This window comes from Lipotes vexillifer, unplaced genomic scaffold (assembly GCF_000442215.2).
Source record: "Lipotes vexillifer unplaced genomic scaffold, Lipotes_vexillifer_v1.1 scaffold1456, whole genome shotgun sequence".
NCBI lineage: Eukaryota > Metazoa > Chordata > Mammalia > Artiodactyla > Lipotidae > Lipotes > Lipotes vexillifer.
Window position 1 is genome coordinate 199,474 of NW_006789256.1, and position 22,066 is coordinate 221,539.

The 22,066-nt window shown below is 37.7% G+C and overlaps 1 protein-coding gene across 2 annotated transcripts in view; it reads right to left on the reverse strand.

Annotated features, from left to right (window-relative positions):
• Window positions 1–1,888: 1,888 nt before the first annotated feature.
• Window positions 1,889–22,066, reverse strand: part of ETFA (electron transfer flavoprotein subunit alpha) — a 92,073-nt gene continuing 71,895 nt past the window's right edge. For both annotated transcript variants that reach the window (XM_007462444.1, XM_007462445.1), the window contains 3 exons: window positions 19,711–19,776; window positions 12,820–12,900; window positions 1,889–2,191 (listed from right to left, as the gene is read on the reverse strand). In XM_007462444.1, the coding sequence (XP_007462506.1) occupies window positions 2,153–2,191; window positions 12,820–12,900; window positions 19,711–19,776 (186 nt within the window). In that variant the 3' untranslated portion in view covers window positions 1,889–2,152. The remainder of the gene's footprint in view (window positions 2,192–12,819; window positions 12,901–19,710; window positions 19,777–22,066) is intronic.

The window sequence follows — 22,066 nt, forward strand, 5'->3', positions numbered from 1 at the left end:
GCTGGAAAGACAAGCCCAGAACACTGACTCTTCTCCTCATCTAGGATCCTGAGGATGTGCCCTGCCCACCCAGCACAAAGCAGAGTGCCCTTTACCTGAGGTTACTGTGCAGCGACTCCCTGTTCCCTGAGCCGAGGTGAGGCAGAATCACATACTGGTGAAGCCACTGCTCTGAAGCCAAACTTCCTGGTTTCAAATCCTGGCTCTCATTTATAAGCTGTCTGAATTTGGGCAAGTTATATAACCTCTTTGTGCCTCAGCTTCCTCATCTGTAAAACAGGGATGATAATAATAGCATCTATCTTACACGGTATCGTGAGGACTGAAGGGGTTTAATATATGTCAAGTGTTAGAATGGTGCCTGACATATAGTAAGCGTCATACTTAATGCTATTATGATGGTGATGAGTTGTACCCAGTAAATTAAGTGAACAGCTGCTTAGAGCTGGGGCAGGGCAGTCATGATAGGAGGGAGCCAAAAGGGAGAAAGACCAACCAGTTCAACCCTGAGGCTAGAAGCCACACAGAGATACCAGCTGGGATGGTCCTCCGTGAGCCAGCACACCCTATATATACTGGGGGTACCTCTGCAGCTGTCTCTCCTCTCCCCCAGTTACAGTATCCAATAGGGATGAGGAGTAAAAGGAGAAGGCAACGAGCAAGGTTAGCTTTGGAAGAGCCCCAAAGACAGTGACAAGATATGAGAACTACTTTTGCAAGGGTGATTCAAACTATGTGGCCTTGGACAAGTCACTTTACCTCCTTCACTTCTTCTCTGTGCCTCAGTATCCCTATCTGTCCAAGAGGTGTGAACCTGATGATCATTCAGCTCTGCATTCTAGGATTCTACAGTTCTAGCAGAGCATCACTTTGATGCTCCTCTCATCTCATTAAAAGAAGGCAGAAATGCCAGTGTTTCACAGCAAGTGATTATGACACATCAAAAAGGGTTGAACTAGTCAGTTCCAGGCTGGCCACACAAAGGGACTGGCTGGCCCCTCTGCTCCCTCCCCTTATGTATCACTAGTCACTTCCCATCTCTTCCCTGCCATTTTCCTTGTCAACTACTATACCTTCTGCAGATTGGCTTCAGGGTGGCAGTTCTCTTCATTCAACTTGCCTACTGACTCCTGGCCTTTCTATGACCCCAGATACTTGCCCACGCCTTCCTGCAGGCTTGGCCAAAGCCTCACCAGCCTCTGTTCTGTGGGCTGCACTCACACCAGCTTCTGCCCTCTTGCAACACTCTCAACCTCAGCCATGCCCTAGGGCAGCAGAGGGAGAGTGCCAGAGCTCACCACACATGTGGCCAACTCACATACCTGGCTGCTTTCTAAGATAGCCCAAAGGAAGCCACAAAGGAAGGAGGGCAAAAGAAAAGCCAGAGCATTCTCTGAGCAGGACTTTAAACATTTACAATAATATCAAACTATCTGTTAGCATAGGAGGCCATATACTGTCTCAAAGCAGCCCCTCCTTCTCCACTTCCCTCTCCTTTATAGACACAAAGTCCTATCAGCTGACAAAACCTTAAAATGAAATGGAAAATTAAATTAACTTCAGCCAACTAAATATATTCAGCAGGTTCAGGTTTAAGTCAGGTCTGCTTTTGTCACATTAGCTATGATTTTCGGAAGACTGGAATGTATTTAAGATAATATCCATGCTTTGTGGCCGTGCTTTTTTAACTCTCAATTTGCCATTCTAGTTCCCTTATCTTAACAACTAGATTATGTTGATGAGGCTGGTGGCAACATTCATGTTTACAATTGTCTAAAACACAGAGCCTTCCATGAACAACACAGGCAAAGATAAAATAATAAATTAACTTTCACTCCTTTTTTTCAATTTTCTCTCTTCCTTTACAAAGATAGGCATATTTCTGGTAATAGTTTTAAAGCTGTGAAAAGGCTTTATTATATATTTTATTACAGAACTAGAAAATTTCAAAAAATAACTGTTTGGAACCACAAATAATTAAAAAGAAACATAATAACCCCATAAAAAAGCATTCTGGCGCCTGTGAGAATGTTTCCTCAAATTACAAAATGCAGCTCTCCATGCTTTCCAATGATTGTTACGTTAGCCATGAATTTCTATTTCAGCTGAATATACTTTGATACAATTTTCCTTCTTAAGACATGGTCATGGCTCATTTTTTCTTCAATAGTTCTGTCATTTCAGGAACAACCTGCAAATTAAAAAAAAAAAAGTTATTAAACAACTTGAGTCTTCATTGCGATATGGTCACAACTCCTTAAGAAGTAAAAAGAGGCCAAAAGAAACAATGTGAATCACTACAGAGGTACAAAGTGCCCCCTTCTCTCCCCCACCCAGGAACTCCCGGTTCACCCACAGTCTCTCTTCCCATCCATGGGGAAACTATAAACCTTGGGAGGGAAAGGTCACTTGGGACACATGGCTGGCAGGGCCAAAGCCCACTCATGGCCTAGGAGCCTTTCTGACACAACCCCATATCTCAGAAAGGCACCACAGAAAATAGGAAGTCCAACTTTTCTCTGTGCTGAGAATAGTGTATATTTTTTACCTTCGTGTTTTCTAGCATTCTTCCTTCCCTCACTGCATTCCTGCCCTTCCTTCAAAGTCCACACCAGAGTCTCTTGCTTAGTCATGACTCCTGTCAACCTCCTCTAGTACTTGTTTTCTCATTGTTCATTCATTCATCCATCATTCATTTAACAAACACTGTGGCTGTTGTTCCTCAGCATATGTTACTATCTTCTGGCACATAAAAATGAGCTGCATGCTGAACATTACCCATCATCACTCTTTATTAAAATCAAGGCCTTGTGCTGATGCAGTGGCTGGTCAGCAGACACAGTAAGAAACCACAGTGAGGGAAACTGACCGAGTTGGCTCCCACCTTAAAAAGGATTAATTACTAACCCTTGGTCTTGGCAGTTTAGTGGCTGCAACTGGAGCTTTTGGTGTGGAGCTGCTTTGTAACAGCCTGGACAACAGAGGAGGGCTACATGTGGGGACTGCAGGGGAATGTCACACAGAGCCCACCTGAAAACTAGCTGAGCCACTCATGTAAAATATCACTTACTCAGTCTTCCAAGGGGCTGTCGACTGCCCTAGCTCACAAAAATCCCAGCTGAACTCGCCACTGATGAATACAGCCTCTCAATTATTTAAGAGAGCTACATTTCCATTAGGTGGAAATAATGTGTTCGTACAAAATTTATTAAGGAAATTGTTGACATGTTGTTCCTTCTGAATGTCACTTTGTCTCCAGACTATTAAAAGGCCCATGTTTACCATGGAGCCAGGAGGCATTAGCTCAGGGGCAGCATTAAGTGCTGGCACCACTTCTCCCAGCTTTTCTCAGTGGAGAAACCATGAGCTTATGCCAGTCATACAGATGACAGGCTAAATGAGCTTCATGTGGGACCTACGTGTTTCATGAAAAATAGGCTAGAGCCCAACTTCTTTTAAATAAAACATTAATTTGGTTTAGAACACAGTTTTTAAAAACCTTACAGAATGTCGGCCTGCCATGCTCCCCAAAAAAGAGTCAAAGGGTCTTTCTCTCTCCATCCTCTACATCCTTTTTATTAGGTCAACCTCAGACTTTCCAAGCATACCACACAATGCCTTAGGAAAAAGAACATGTCAACTCAGTTTACAGAGTATCTGATGGTCTTAGCACACTGAAAGATCTGGATTCTTATTTTTATTCTATTTTAGATACTGCAGAGGCAGTTCCCTATTCAGTAAGACCAAATGAGAGTGAATTTATGTTTAAAATACGATAGTCTACTGATATAAGTCACAGCACAACTATATTTCACTCATTTACCTAGTATTTCCTCAGGATAAGCACTATGGGAGATAAAGAAGTTCAGGCCTGATTCCTGGCCATGAGGAGTTCCACTCACTATTTGGAGAGAAGAGCCAGAGGCCTATGAACAACCCAATTAGAAATGTGCTCATCTTCCACTGTAATGTAAGAGGATGAGAAGAATGGCACTAAAAGCTCCAAATTCAGGAGTCCTGAGGAAAGTTGAGACTGGTGCAGACTAAGAAAAATCAGGACATTACCATGGAGAAGAAAAAGATACTGAGCAAAAAAATAAGGAGGCAAACAGATAAACATTGCAGGTTCCAGAGACAGTAAAGGGATGAGAATGACTCCAGTGAATATGCTGGGAAGAGGTGAAAAAGGTTTAAAAAGACAGGAGATATGCCAAGTCTAATCAGTGGGAACACAACAGTCTCTCCAACGGAGATGGACAACTGGATATCCACACATACAAAAGAATGATGTTGGACTGGACATTCACCTGACACCATATACAAAAATTAATTCAACATGGATCCACAGCCTAATTATAAGAGCGAAAACCATAAGACTCTTGGATCATGACAACAGATTCTTAGATATGACATCCAAAACATAAGCAACAAAAGAAAAAAATAGATGAACTGGCCTTTATCAAAATTAAAACCTTTTGTCATCAAAGGACATTATCAAGAAAGTGAAAAGACAACCTACAAAATGGGAGCAAATATTTAGAAATCAAGTCTGACAAGGGTTTAACATCCAGAATATATGAAGAAATCTTACAACTCAACAACAAAAAGACAAACAATTCAATTAAAAAATGGACAAAGGACTTGGATAAACATTTCTCTAAAGAAGATATACAAATGGCCAAAAAGCACACATGAAAAATGCTCAATATCACTGGTCATCAGAAAATTGCAAATCAAAACCACAATGAGATACCACTTCACAACCATTATTAGGATGGCTATAATAAAAGACAATTACAAGTGTCAGCCAGTGTATGGAGAAACTGGGGCCCTTGTATATTATTTGGTAGGAATGTAAACTGAGGCAGCCACTTTGTAAAACAGTCTGACAGTTTTTCAAAATGTCAAACATAGAGTTATAAAGTAACTTTATATCCATTCCTAGATATATATCCAAACAAGATGAATCAGTGCACAAAAACTCATACATGAATGCTCATGGCAGCATTATTTACAACAGACAAAACATGGAAACAACTCAAAAGTCTATCAAAAGTCTAGCAACTGATGAAATGGATAAACAGATTGTGGTATATCCATATGATGGCTATTACTTGGCAATAAAAAGGAATAAAGTGCTGATACATGCCACAACATGGTGAACCTTTAAAACATTATGCTAAGAATCCAGCCACAAAAGACCATATATTACATGATTCTACACCCAAGACTGGCAAATCTACAGAGACACAAAGTAGATTAGTTGTTGCCAGGGGCTGGGGAGAATGTGAATAGGGAGTGGCTGCTAATGAGTATGGGGTTTCTGCTCAGTGTGATGAAGATGTTCCAGAATTAGATAGTAGTGATGGCTGCATAACTCTGTGAATATACTAAAAAACCCACTGAACTATACATTTTAAAAGTGTAAATTTTACAGTATATGAATTACATCTCAGTAAAGCTATTATATTAAGAAAAAAACAAAGACCCCAAACTACCAGTCAGGTGGTGCCCTCTGCCCTATCACTCTAACTGATTATGATATTCACCATTTATTAAGCACCTACTATGTAAATGTATGGTAGGAAATACAAACAGGTAGGCTAATATTTAACATAGACTATACTAGGTGCAATATAATCTCATTTAATTCTCATTACAAGGTAGTATAATATTTATATTATCTATGAGAAAGCTTATATTCAGAGAGATTAAATAACTTGGCTAAGATCATTTAATTAGTATGTGCCCAAGACAGAATATGAAACAAAGCTCATAATTACCATACCATGTTATTTCTGTCATATGAAGAAAACAAAAAAAGACTTGTCCTAACTCATATGATTGTTGAAGGGTAAAGTGAAAGGATGAATATAAGAAAATAAAATGTTACGCATATACATTTTTACTGCAGACATGATGAAATTTGGTGGACACAGTATCCCTTAGAGAATTATTAGTCTAATAGCTATATACACTTGTTATGTGTGATACAGTTTGAAATTTTTAATTTTTAAACAAAAATTTGATCTAAAAAAGCCCTTTTTATACAGCTATTATTTGACTTATGATGTTATTTTAAGATCATAATCCCAAATAGATAATAATTTTCATTCATCATTTGCATACTTGTATTTTTCAAGTCGTTATACCTTTAAATATTTGATTTTTAAAGAGAGGGTAGCTCCAGTGAGAAGTATATTCACTGAGCCACCCTGTCTCTTCTTCTGTCAGAATTACTATAATATTCAACTGGAATCATTCGGATTTCAACTGAGAAAACAATTTGATTTCTATGTAGTTCTGCCTTGGCTGCTAGTCTGTCAAAGATGTGGTTCTATTTACTGCAACTTATCTAAGGTACAGGAGTAGCGGTGAACCACCCGGCTGTGGTACCTGATGAGCTGGAAAGGCAGAGTGATGAGAAAGCGAACAGAATCAGGAGCCTGGCTTAGTTGTGCCAAAAACTTGCTGAGCAGCTTCCCCAAATCACATCTCTCTGGGACACAGACAACTTAAGAAGAACACACCCTGCATGTTACTCATACAGTAATAAATGGGAGGCTGCAACTCAAGCAGAATTTTTAGTATCTTCTTTACTAGTTTTTCCCCAAACTGCATTTTTAAGGACTGATTAACTTTCTCACTTTGTATTAATCAAAGGCATATATAACTGTACTTCAGAACGTCTGAGCAGCATGAGATGGACACTACCGTAATTCTAGCTAAAGGCAAATAAAAATTATGTCTTACTCCAAATAGTCTCCCTATAGTCAAATGTGGACTTCTTAAGGGATGGAAGATGATACTCCAAGCAAATGGCAGCCAAAAGAAAGTGTAGCTACACTCATATCAGACAAAAAGACTTCAAGACAAAAAAATTAACAAGAGACAAATTGGACAATGTATAATGAAAAAGGGGACAGTTCATAAGAAGACACAACTTATTAACATATATGCACCTAACAGAGGAGCACCAAAATATATAAAACAACCATTAACAGACCTACAGGGAGAAACTGACTGCAACACAGTAATAGTAGGAGATCCTACTTACATCAACCAATAGATAATTCAGACAGAGTCAATAAGGAAAGAGCAGCCTTAAATGAAATGTCAGATCTGATTTGATAGATTTGTACAGAACAGGCCATCCAAATGCAGCAGAATACACATTCTTCTCAAGTGCACATGGAGTTTTCTCAAGGATAGACCATATGTTGGAACACAAAACAACTCTCAATACATTTAAGAAGACTGAAATCATATCAAGCATCTTTTCTGATCATAACGGTATGAATCTAGAAATCAACTACAAGAAGAAAGCTAGAAAAAAATCATAAAAATGTGGCGAATGAACAACATGCTACTGAACAACTGTTGGGCCAATGAGGAAATCAAAGGAGAAATAAAAAATTACCTGAACACAAAAGAAAATGAAAATATGACATAACAAAATCTATGGGATGGAGCAAAAGCAGTACTGAGAGGGAAGCTTATAGCAACACAGGCCTACTCCAAGAAACAAGAAAAATCTCAAATAAACCATCTACCCTCACACCTAAAGGAACCAGAAAAAGAACAAACAAAGCCCAAAGTCAGTAGAAGGAAGGAAATAATAAAGATCAGAGCAGAAATAAATGAAATAGAGACAAAATATGATATAGAAGATCAGTGAAACTAAGAGCTGATTCTTTGAAAAGATAAACAAAATTGACAAACTATTAGCTAGACTCACCAAGAAAAAAAGAAGGCTCTGATAAATAAAATCAACAAAGGAGGAGAAATAACAATGGGTACCACAGAAATACAAAGGATTATAACAGAATATTATGAACAGCTACATGCTAACAAACTGGACAGCCTAGAAGAAATGGACAAATTCTTAGAATCATACTACTTTTCAAGACTAAATCATGAAAAATAGAGAATGTGAATAGACCAGTCACTAGTACAGAGACTGAAACAGTAATAAAAAGCTCCCCAGAAAACAAAAGTTCAGAACCAGACGGCCTCACAGGTGAATTCTACTAAATATTCAAAGAAGATTTAATACCCACCCTTCTCAAACTATTCCAAAAAACTGAAGAGGGAACGTTTCCTAACTCATTTTATGAGGCCAACATCATCCTGATACCAAACCCAGACACAGAAAACACAAAAAAAGAAAATTACAGACCAATCTCTCTGATGAATATAGATGAAAAAAATCCTCAACAAAGTATTAGCAAACCAAATACAACAATACATTAGAAGGATAACACACCATGATCAAGTGACATTTATTCCAGGAATGCAAGGATGGTTCAACATCTGCAAATCAATTAACGTGACACAGCAACATTAACAAAATGAAGGACAAAAACCATATGATCATCTCAACAGATGCAGAAAAAGCACTTGACAAGATTCAACATCCATTTATGGTAAAATCTCTCAATAAAGTGGGTGCAGAAAGAATGTACTTCAACATAATAAAGGTCATATGTATCAAACCCACTAACATCACACTCAGTGGTGAAAAACCACATTATCCCTCTAAAATCAGGAACAAGACAAGGATGCCCACTCTCACCACTCTTATTCAACATAGTACTGGAAGTCCTAGCCAGAGCATTTAGGCAAGAAAAAGAAATAAAAGGCATCCAAATTGGAAAGGAAGAAGTAAAAATGTCACTATTTGTGGATGACATAATTTGATATATAGAAAACCCTAAAGATTCCACCAAAAAACTATTAGAAGTAATAAATGAATACAGCAAAGCTTCAGGGTACAAAATCAACATACAAAAATCTGCTGCGTTTCTACATACTGTCAATGAACTAGCAGAGAGAAATTAAGACAACAATCCTGTTTATAATCACAACAAAAAGTATAAAATACCCAGTAATATATTTAACCAAGGAAGTGAAATACCTGTACAATGAAAACGGTAAGACATTGTTGAAAGAAACTGAAGAAGACATATATAAATGAAAAGATATTTCATGCTCATAGACTGGAAGAATTAACACTGCTAAAATGTTGATACTGCCCAAAGCAATCTACAGATTCAATGCAATCCCTATCAAAATCCCAAGGACATTTTTCACAGAAATAGAACAAAAAATTCTAAAGTTTACATGGAACATAAAAGCCCCCCCAAAACCAAAGCAATCCTGAGGAAAAAGAACAAGCTGGAGGTATCCCATGTTCTGATTTCAAACTATATAACAAAGCCATAGTAATCAAAACAGCATGGTACTGGCACAAAAACAGATACACAGATCAGTGGAAGAGAATAGAGAGCCCAGAAATAAACCCACACACATAGAGAAAATTAATTTACAATGAAGAAACAAAGAACATACAATGGAGAAAGAACAGTCTCTTCAATAAATGGTGCTGGGAAAACTGGACAGCCACAGGCAAAAAAATGAAAATAGACCATGCCCCACACAAAAATCAATTCAAAATGGATCAAAGACTTGAATGTAAGACCTGAAACCACAGTACTCCTAGAAGAAAACATAGGCAGTATGCTCTTTGATTTTAGTCTTAGCAACACCTTTCCAGATATGTCTCCTCAGGCAAGGCAAACAAAAGCAAAAAATAAACAAAGAGCAAACTAAAAAGCTTCTGCATGACAAAGGAAATCATTGATAAAATGGAAAGACAACCTATGAAACAAGAGAAGATATCTGCAAATCATATATCCAATAAGGGGTTCATATCCAAAATATGTAAAGAGCTCATACACCTCAACAACAACAAAACAAACACCCTGATTAAAAAATGGGCAGAGGAGCTGAATAGACATTTTTCCAAAGAAGACATATGGATGGCCAACAGGCACATGAAAAGATGTTCAACATCACTAATTATTAGGGACTTGCAAATCAAAACCTCATTTCTGTAAGAATGACTATTATCAAAAAGGCAGGAAGTGGAGAAAAGGGAACCCTCCTGCACTGCTGGTGGGAATGTAAATTGGTGCAGCCACTATGGAAAAAAGTATGGAGAGTCCCCCCAAAATTAAGAATAGAACTACCACATGAACCAGCTATCCCACTCCTGTGTATTTATCCGAAGAATACAAAAACACTAACTTGAAAAGATATATGGGTATTTAAAATGACCCATATTCAAGGACCTACTGCATTGCACAAGGAACTCTGCTCAACGTTATGTTGCAGCCTGGATGGGAGGGAACTTTGGGGGAGAATGGATACATGTATATGTATGGCTGAGTTGCTTTGCTGTGCACCTGAAACTATCACGACATTGTTAATTGGCTATACTCCAATATAAAACAAAAAGTTTTTTAAAATTTTAAAAAAGGAAAAGAAAAGATATATGGGGACTCCTGGGTTCACTGCAGTATATTTACAACAGCCAAGATAGGGAAACAACCTAAGTGGCCATCAAACAGTGAATGGATAAAGAAGATGTGGTGTATACATATACAATTGGGATACTATTCATCCATAAAAAAGATGAAATTTTGCCATTTATGACAACATGGATGGACCTTGACGGTATTATGCTAAGGAAATAAATCAGAAGGAGAAAGACAATTTCACTCATGTGGAATATACCCCCCCACACCAAAACAAAGTAAAGGAACACACCAAATAAAAACAAACACATAGAATCAGAGAACAGAATAGTGGTTACCAGAGGGGAAGGGGCTTGGGGGAGGGTGCAATGAATAAAGGGGATCAGCGGTATGGTGATAGGTGGAAACTAAATTTTTGGTGGTCAGCATGCTGTAGGATATACAGAAGTAGAAATATGAAACTTATATAAACATATAATTACTGAAACATATAATGTTATAAAACTATGTTATCTCAATAAAAAATTTTTTCAAAAAATTTTTAAAAGTGCACTTCTTAAAACACCAAAAATAGCTTGAGAATCTCAGGTTGGAAATCAGCTGACTGGATGATCTTTGAGGTCCCTTTCCACTTTTACTGTCCTAGGACTCTCAATGAGATATCTCTTTGATCATGTGCATGTGCACAAACACACACACACACACACACAATATAGATACATACACTCTCTCATGTTAATGCACAATGTGTGGGACACCACTGCATCTATCATTGCTACAAAGATAGCAATGATATCCTGCCTTGAGGCAGGAGCATCTTTGTAGCAATGATAGATGCAATGGTGTCCCACACAGTATGAACATTACAAATTTCCGACTGTCTAACACTTCATTCTTTTATCCAGTAAGCCCAGCATGTGAGTAGCAACACACAGTACACAGCAGACAGAATAACATAACTTAAAATAAACAAAATTACTTATAGATTTACTCAAATATTCTCGAGGAAAAATAAAAGGTAACTACAGTAGATGCCTGACTGCAAACATATCAACATGATACATGGTTAAGGTTCAGAAAGTGTTTGCTTTCATTTTTAAATTAAAAGGTCTTTATCCCTTTATCTGTATCTCACTGGAACTAAATGCTTTCTACTTGAACAAAGGTATTATTATACAGAAATACAAAAACATTTATCTTTTTCATACTAACTTTTCCTCCCACTGGGATATGTTGGTCAAATGACTGCCACTACTGTTTGTTCTTACATAGTTGGGCCAGGTCACAGGAGCAGCTAACCTACCTAAACCCTAAATTTCAGATACAGAACCCCAGGATCACAGAAGAGGGGGTGTATTTTTTCCATGCAATATAAGGCTCTTTTGGGAGGGGGGTTTCCATGGGGAAAGCTGCCCTATGCTGACCCAGGACAATAGCCCCAATTCTAGTCTCTCCATGAAGTCTGGACCATTACTGAATAATTCTGAGCATTTGAAGGGCCCATCTTTCACTGAGCATGAACACACACTTCAAAATACAGATGTGCACTCAAAGTGTACTCATTAGTTCATCTGGATCATAAACAGTGCTGGAGAAGCCATGGTAATGGGCCAATCCTCTTGCTGGGGAGACCACCCCTGGCTCTGTTCTCAGGTTGCAGCCTCTCCATTAAGGCCCACAGTAGCTCATTATACTTCTATGTGAGGGGTTGCTCACTCCAGTAAACCCAGGGTTGGATGCTACTTTCAGAGCCCCAATTCCTGCATGAGTGATTTCTGCACAAGGTGACCTGGAAGCCAGTAGACAGGCCCTGAGGGACAAAAAGAGGCCAGGCCATGCATAAGCTATGACCTTTAAATGTGGCCAAATGAATATCAGGTGCTCAACAATATCACTAAAGTAATTCTCTCACGGAGAGGGCAAATACAGGGGTGGTAGCAGGGTAGAATGAACACTCAAAAAAACGAAGAGTGCAAGGAGTGGGAAATAAGTGTCCTTCTCTACAGCTGTCACTGTTAGGAAGGCCTTTGACTCTCAAACACAGCAAGCAGAGCATACTTGCTGAGTAGGTAAAGTCGACTTGAGTGCCCACTCATCCCATGAAAAGCTACAGCATCACTAGTAAATTTCTGAATGAGGGGTTATGATGTGAATTTCTTTAAGGTACCTGCCAAATATGGTTCTAGGTTATAATTACTTGAGTCATTTCACACTGTATACTAACTTGGCATATGAGATGCCAAGAGCCATGTGGATGTTTGAAAGACAATATGGACTTCTTAAAGGGAAAGTTATAATGCTCTACATAAACATCATATATTAAGCAGAACAACTCTTCACTTTAAGTAGTTCAAAATTGCGTATATTAATATATACATACACAGACAGACACAGATACACAAACACACAGTTTTCCTATAATAGCTTCCTCCCTGACCAACTCCTGGAGGTTGTTGGATGACAACCTAGATAACAGCAATCACTCTCAAGGCCAACTTACCTTAAATAAATCTGCAACTATTCCATAATCTGCCACTTGAAAAATTGGAGCTTCTGGGTCTTTGTTAATAGCCACAATTGTCTGTGAAACAAAAAGAAAGAGTTTGGCCTTTATAAGAAAACATACCACACAGATTGATGGTTCTATTCTAACTTCCCTAACAACAAATTTATATTCTTAAAAATGTCTACCATATAAGATTAGTTTGATTAATTTATGCCAATATTGTAAGTTTAGAAATTTCTGGATTGGAACATAACAAGATTATCTCCCACCCCCACCACTAGCCCACTGCAGTATTAAAAAGGTTTTAAATCATTATTTTTTTAAGTTATTTTTTTACTTATAAAAATAAATGTTTTAGGTAAGTAACAAATCAGAGGAGAAGAGGGAAGAGGGAAGACAGCCAAGTAGGAAGCACTGGGAATCTGTCTCCTCACCTACACTACAACTGAACTGGCAGAATCCTTCTAATGTAACCATTTTGGAACTTTGGAATCTATTAAAGGTTTGCAACTTCCAGGGGAAGACTTGCATGGCAAACTGTAGCTCTTAGCAAGATAGTTGCTACCCACCCCCCAACTCCCAGCCCTAGTGGCAGGCAGCTATGCACATGTTCCTGGGGCAGCTTTCACACAGCTTACAGGAGCCAGAGTGGGCAAAAAGGACCCTGTTCTCCAAATATTGAGGATCTGTGCTTTGATCATGGAATGCTGCTTCTGATCACAAAGGTGCAAAGAGGACAGTGGCTACTGCTGCTGTACCTTAACCATCATTGTTCATGCCTTCCCCCTCCAGTCAAAGTTATTTCCAGGAGATTTAAAGGATCACTGCTCTTCATTTTTCTCTTTTTCCCCTTTTGGGAGCCAGACATTAAAGCCTAGGACATTGAAAAGCAAATGCATATCAGGAGAAAACTACAAAGTGACCACACATGCCCAGGGAAAGGCACAGGCTCTGAAAAGACCCAAGAAGACAGTAAGTTTATACCTCAGGTAAATACTTGGCACAGAGACAGCCCACAACAATCAAAAAAACAAGAACAATAATAAGCAAAAACAATAACAAAAAACCCAGCAAACCTGGGGAAAAAGGAGAACCTGATTTCCAGAGATACCACATTATTAGATTCAAGCGTCCAGTTTTCAACAAAAAAATCACAAGGCATACAAAAGAAACAAAAAAGTATGGCCCATTCAAAGGAAAAAAAAATCAACAGAAACTGTTCCTGAAAAAGACCTGATGGCAGATCTACTAGACAAAGACTTTAAAACAGTCATCTTACAGATGCTAAAAGAACTAAAGGAAGATGAGGAGAAGGTCAAGAAAACAATGTGTGAACAAAATGGAAATAGTAATAAAGAGAAAACCCAAAAAGAAACCAAAAAGACATTCTGGAACTGAAAAGTACAAAAAGTGAAATGAAAAATTCACTAGAGGGATCCAAAGGCAGACTTGAGCATGCAGGAGAATGAATCAGCAAATTTGAAGACAGGATGATGGAAATTAACAACCTTGAAGAACAGAAAGAAAAAAGATTTAAGAAAAGTGAACAGAGCCTAAGGCACCTGTGGACCACCATTAAGAGGACCAAAATACCTATGGTGGGAGTCCCAGAAAGAGAAGAGAGAGAAGAGGGCATAGAGAATATTTAAAGAAATAATGGCTGAATATTTGAAGAAATAATTTGATTAGAGACATGAAAAGAAACAGCCAAGAAACTCAAAAAACTTCAAGTAAGATGAATTCAGATCCACACCGAGACACAAAATCATACTTTCAAAAGCTGTAGATAAAAAACGAATCTTGAAAACAGCAAGAGAGAATTGATTTGCTACACACAAGGAATCCTCAATAAGACTATCAGCATATTTTCCATCACAAACTTTGGAGGCCAGAAGGTAGTGAGCTGATATATTCAAAGTGCTAAAAGAAAAAAACTGTCGACCAATAATCCTATATCCATCAAAACTGTCCCTCCAGTGACTTTTGCAGAAATTGAAACACTCATCCTAAAATTCATATGGACTCTCAAGGGACCCTAAATAGGACCAATGAAATAGAAGAGGGAGCCCAGGAATAAACCCTCACATATATGGTCAAATGATTTTTGACAAGGGTGTCAAGATCATTCAATGGGGAAAGGATAGCCTTTTCAAAAATGGTGCTGGGAAAACTGGATATCCACATACAAATAAATGAAGTTGGCCCCTTACCTAACACTATATACAAAAACTAACTCAAAACAGATCAAAGATTTAAACATTAGACCTAAAACTACAAAACTCTAAGATGAAAAACATAGGGCAAAAGCTGCACGATGCTGGTTTTGGCAATGATTTCTTGGATATGACATCAAAGGTATAGGCAATAAAAAAAACAGACAAATTGAACTTCATGGAAATTTAAAAATTTTGTGGATCCAAAGGCACTATCAACAGAGTAAAAAGGTAACCCAGAGAATGGGAGAAAATATTTCAAATCATATATGTGATAACGGATTTTTTAAAATTAATTAATTAATTAATTTGTTTTTGGCTGTGTTGGGTCTTCACTGCTGCATGTGGGCTTTCTCTAGTTGAGGCGAGTGGGGGCTACTCTTCGCTGTGGAGCACGGGCTTCTCATTGCAGTGGCTTCTCTTGTTGCAGAGCATGGGCTCTAGGCGCACGGGCTTCAGTAGTTGTGGCTCACGGGCTCTAGAGCGCAGGCTCAGTAGTTGTGGCACACGGGCTTAGTTGCTCCGTGGCCTGTGGGAGCTTCCCGGACCAGGGCTCAAACCCATGTCCTCTGCATTGGCAGGCAGATGCTTAACCACTGCATCACCAAGGAAGTCCCATGCTAAAGGATTAATATACAGAATATATTCAAAAACCTACTAAACTCAACAACAAAAAAACCAAACTACCCGATTCAAAAATATGGAATGACTTCCATAGCCACTTCTCCAAAGAAGATATACAAATGGCCAATAAGCACAATAAAAAATGCTCAACATCACTTGATCATTAGGGAAATGCAAGTCAAAACTACAATAAGATACTACCTCAGATCCATCAGGATGGCTACTATCAAAAAAACAGACAAGTGCTGACAAGGGTGTGGAAAATTTGGAACCCGTGTGCATTGCTGGTGGGAACGTAAAATGGTACAGTTGCTGTGGAAAACATTATGGTGGTCCCTCAAAAAATTAAAAATAGAATTACCATATGATCCAGCAATTCCACTTCTGGATGCATACCCAAAAGAATTGAAAACAGGGCCTTGAAAACATATTTGTACAACCATGTTCACAGCACCCTTACTCACAAAGGTTAAAACTTGGAAGTAACCCAAGTATCCATAGATGGATGAATGGATGAGCAAAATGTGGTGCATACATACAATGGAATATTATTGGCCTAAAAATGAAGGAAATTCTGACACACGCTGCATGGATTAACCTTGAGGACATTATGCTAAGTGAAATAAGCCAGTCAGAGAAAGAGAAATACCAAATGATGATTCTACTTAAAATATGTACTTAGAATAGTCAAAATCATGGAGACAAAAAAAATAGAACTGTGGTCACCAGGATCTGGAGAGTGTGGGGGGAGACTGGGACGTTACTGTTTAATGGGTATGGAGTTTCAGTTTTACAAGATGAAAACAGTTCTGGAGTTGGATAGTGGTGATGGGTGCACAACATTATGAATGTATTTAATACCACTGACATGTGTGTACACATCTAATTTTACACTTAAAAATCGTTAAGATGGTAAATTTTTTGTGTATTTTACCATGCAAAAAATATTAAGTGCAGTGTACTAAAAAATTTGAATTTTCTGTATATAAATTATACCTCAATAATCTGACTTAAACCAAACAAACCACATGGAACTGGAAAGTTTGGCAGTTCATTGAAAAATTTTAGATATATTGAATGAAAACCATGGATGAAAAATTAATTAACTTATTTTATATTTGGAGTGCTTTATTCAATAAGACAGAAGTCTACTTTATAAAATCATCATGAGATACATATTAGAGTCAATCCTCAGCTTATTTCACTTATAAAATGATTAGTATTTTCTATCTCCTATTAACAAGTATATTCCTCAGCTTATTTCACTTATAAAATGATTAGTATTTTCTATCTCCTATTAACAAGTATATACATTTAAACTTGTGACTATAAATGTTAGATTTCAACTTTAAAAAAGTAACATCCATATCCTAATTCCTAATCCCTATCCTAATCCTAATAGGCTTTGTAGCTCACTATTTATCCTCCATGTACTGCATTCAATTTAGTATTTTAAAATTACTATTCTGGGTCTATGTGAGAATACAAAAGTTAACTATCTAGTCAGCCTGTGAAGATGAACTTTAAAACAAAGAAGTTTAAGTCTTTATGTATGCAGCAAATATAAATAAATGTAATAAAGCAAGTAAATTATGACATCTCCTACAAAAACTACCACAAGTTCCTCTTATCACCTAAAAAATTTTTAAGGTTATAATGACACATAATAAAAGGTTATAATGACAGATCAGTAACAGATTAAGGAGAAATAGTCACTAAAAAAGGTGTTATGTTTACACAATTATTCGATTAACAACAGACTTATTTATAAGTTACAAATAGTTTGGTATTCCCCAGAGATGCTTCTAACACCATTGCAATTAAAGTAAAATTAGAGTTTTGACTCTAACATGGTGTTATTTTAATAAAAAGATCATAATAATGTGAATCTCTAGAAGTAAAATTAAGTACTTCCCTGCTTATGAAAACAGCTGGAACACCTTTTTAAAGTATTTTGATATAGTCTGACTTAAAATATAGGCTACATGACATTATGTGTAATTCCCCTAGAGGGGCCCTGTGGCGGAATATTCCAGAATATTTGAAACTGGCACACACTGTAGTCCAGGTAACTAGTGATCCAGAGAAACATGCCATATATATTAAAGTATGGTCAGAGACGATAAACGAGGGTTTCAATATGAGCCTCAAATCCAAAGTCACAAGGACAAACATTTTGAATCACAGGCACTGATTTGCATTGAGGTGTTTCTCTTCTGGGAATATGTAGCCTGCTTCACAGCTACTAGCAGAGATTTATTTAATTAACGATGGTTAATGATTTTCCTGGAGGCCACCTAGTCAAACGTCTGACAGTTTAATCATCTGAAAGCTTTTTCATCCCACCATATAAAAGTTATTTTTAAAGAAAGAGCACGTAACTGTGGGAAAGGAACCACTATAGTATTTAAGAAAAAAGATTTGGGCTGTTCACAGTTTTTCAGATTACTAAAAGAATATTCCTGAATTATCAACTGTAAATAACTATGATAAAATCTTACTTGCACCTTAGAGCTCTTTTAATATGTCCCTATAAATGCATGTTCTTCTTCCTTACAGACCTTTTAAAGCACAGAGTGTATTCAACCATATTAATATGTATACAGTTCCATCAAATTTCATATTCTTTCAACTAGACCACAATGCTAACTAAAACTACAGATTATATACAATGCAACTATCAGATTTAAACCAATCACTTAATATTCCATTTTAGAGCTTGACCAAAATTACAACCTAAGACTGCTGTGTCTCCCACACAAGACACTGATGGCAGGGACTATGTCTTTTTCATTTGAGCATCTCCAGCATCTAGTACAAAGTACACGTTTAATAAATATTTGTTGATGGCATGGAGAGACAAATTCTTGGCTCAAGTTTATTCTTATGGATTGTTCCCCAACACTGGTCTCCTTACTTCAATTATTCTTTTTGCTTTGACTATCCAGTCCAGTTCTCCCATTCCAGCCCTGTTGGCATGTAATGAGAACTTTCACCAAGATCGTCTAGGCAGGTAGAGTCTTTTATTTTAGAGAAGCAGAATTTTAGATATGTCTGAACTGGCCCAGCTAAAAATATTTTTTAAGGTTGCTGGTGTTGGAGTGGTTTTTTTCCTCTAATGCAGCAATAACATTTTCCCCATTGGCACTGCTGTTTTCAGAGCTCAGTAAAGAAACCTGCCATCCAACTGTGAAATCTGACTGATTTGGGGCCAATTCATTTAGAGGTTACAAGGAGGTAGTGCATGCATCTTTTCAAGTTAGAAGTTAAACCTATTAAAAGTTTTATTACCTTTTATATCAAACTTCCATCTGAATGGATAAAAGCAGGAGTGTCAGAGGCATCTCTGACTTCATGAAAGACTAAGTTCATAATTCAAACTGTGCATTGTTATGCATGAATTAATGTGTCATATTCTGAAATATATGTTCACAGAGTCATCACACATAGAGTCCAACTAGCAAGTTAAAATCAAGTGTTTCCTCTATACACTGTATTTTTGACAATTACTGAGGTTTTGAGACACTCGACTCCAAAACATGTCAGTCACAATTTAGTAACAACCCAAGAAGAAGGGCCTTGCTGAGGTATGAGGGTGGGACCGTTAGGGGACTAGGGTGAAGCAGAGAGAGAATCAGGCATCAGAACCTCATAAACTAGATAAGTCAGAACCTCATCAAGTTGTTTTCACCCCACATTTTCTATCCATAGATTGTCAAGAGCTGAAAGGGATCTTAGAGATCATCACCCAACACCTGCATTTGGCAGACACAGAACTGAGGTACCAATAGGACATGTCACGTGGTAAGTTGGCAGTGGAGGTGGGATTCAGGTTCACACCTCTTTCCGTGACATAGCACTGCCTCTCCTACCAGTGGTACATCTTCAGGCAGGGTACAGTAGCTTATTTATCTTTCAGTTCCTAGATTTGTGTTCATGTGAATGGTTCCACTACACACACTATAACTACATGGAAATATACCAGTCAAACCCAAGTTTTAAAATATAAAAACTTTTCCTCTTAGCATCTTTACTGTTGTGTAGTTACCTTGCTGTCTTTCATCCCAGCTAAATGTTGGATGGCTCCAGATATTCCTACAGCAATATAAAGTTCCTGAAACAAAAGAGACCATATCATTAGTATGTATTTATATTATACCTTCCAAAGTATTTGCTATTAGCAACTCGAGTCTTACACCAAAAGTATTTTAAATAAAATAGATGCAATATGTATTAAATTATGCTTTCCTCCTTCTCTGATCTCCCTAACCCATAGTCCTCATTTTCCTCTGAATTCCTATAGTAGTGGTGGTATAATAATAAATACATGGATAATGAGAGTTATTGAGCATTAACTATGTGTCAACCACTGTGCTAAGCATTTTACATCAACTGTTTCACTTAATCTCACAATTTCCTGTGAGGTAGCACTTTTTTGTCTATGCTACTCATTTGGATAACCACACTTCAACTCATCACTCTGTATGTAACCATTCACAATACACACACATTGTATATTAACATATAGACACATACACTTACACATATTAAAATATATTTTGACTTGTTTGCCTTCTCATGGATATTTGTGGAAGTGGTAATTAGGGTATATTTATTAAGCTTCATATTTAGAAAAACCAAAAATACAAATCAGTCTCAAGAGGCACACACACACACAATCTCCTTAACTAAAAAATAACAAATTTCTCAAAGGCATAGAATGAACCTTTGTATTTCTAACGCCTAATAAATGGGTCACCGCACTGCAGTTTCTAAGTAAATGTTGATGATATTTGCATCTCTTCCTACCCCTCTGCCCCCACTAATTACAAAGGGAATGATGACTTACTGCTGCTCTCTGTCCCTTTATCTAAAAATTTTAAAATATCCATGTTTGACAAGTAAAATTCACTATCATCATGGAAAACTGACTTAATAAGTGCTTAATTAAAAGAGCTTAGCTGCTCTGTTCTGTCTAGTAGGGATAATTAAAGCTTCAACTAAAAAGCTTTTCCCACACATAAACTGAACTAACAAGTCCTGGCTTGGGTAGGGGGTGCACCTACCATGGAACCAAAATAACACTACAGTTTTGTCACAAATGACAGTAAAGTTTCTCCTCAATATCAATAACATGGAATGCATTGAAGGTGGCTCTGTCACACTCAGTTTTATTACAGGGCAGATACTTCGAAGTCAGTGACAGTGTCAGGTGGTCCCACTTTGTTTTCTGTACTGCTCATAATCTTATTTATGAGCACTGGAGCTTTTTAAAAAAGCTCTCCAGCATTGGACCTTTTTTAAAAAGCTCCCCACTACCGCAAAAAAACAAAACAAAACAAAACAAAAAAAGCTCCCCACGATGCTCTAATGTACAGCTAGAGCTGAGGACCAGTAAAACAGATGATCCTCAGCTCTTGTGCAGCTTGAAACCTGTAGCTCGACACAGTACACTGACAGAACATCTCTGGGTCTCGTCTTTAAAGGCATAAAGTGTCCATTGCTTCTAGAGCAGTGAGATACACTGTGTACCCCGGAAAGGACACAACCTAGCCCCCATTGTAAGTTAATCATCTAAAAATCTAAAATGAGCTGGGTTTATTTTCTGATTCAACTTGCTCTATAGTTAACCATCAAAAGCCTGAAAATAAGAAAGAGCAATTTGGCCTAAAGAGACTGTGTCTTAGGGTGGAGGGTATATTGCAGAAAGTAAAAATGTATGGGTGAGGATAAAAAGCAATCCCATGCTCCGTGATTCTATCTTAAACATAATCCAATGTGTCAATTATGACCATACACAGTTGGACAATGCAATAAGGCCCTGTCATTATACTGTTTTACCAGACATGGACACTCACATGAGTAATAAACAAGCACCACTATTTTCCATTGAAGATTTTACAGGTAACTTCAATTGATAATTTTAGCATCAGTTTATTCTGACTAGCATTTCTTTCAAGAAAGAACATTCATTAAATTATTAATCAAAATATTCTTACTAAATCCTACATTCAGGAAAACCAGGCCAAAAAGTTCTAATGTAAAGATTTTTAAAGTAAGATATTTAGACAGACACTGTCTCACTAACCACTCTTTTAAGTATATTCTCAAAGCAAGTATTGGGAAGGATCAATAGTTCTGTAAATGAGTCTTTCTGACATACATGTCTTCCTTAAAATTCAGCCAGTTTGGGCTTCCCTGGTGGTGCAGTGGTTGAGAATCTGCCTGCCACTGCAGGGGACATGGGTTCGAGCCCTGGTCTGGGAAGATCCCACATGCCGCAGAGCAACTGGGCCCCTGAGCCACAACTACTGAGCCTGTGCATCTGGAGCCTGTGCTCCGCAACGAGAGGCCCGTGCACCGCGATGAAGAGTGGCCCCCGCTCACCGCAACTAGAGAAAGCC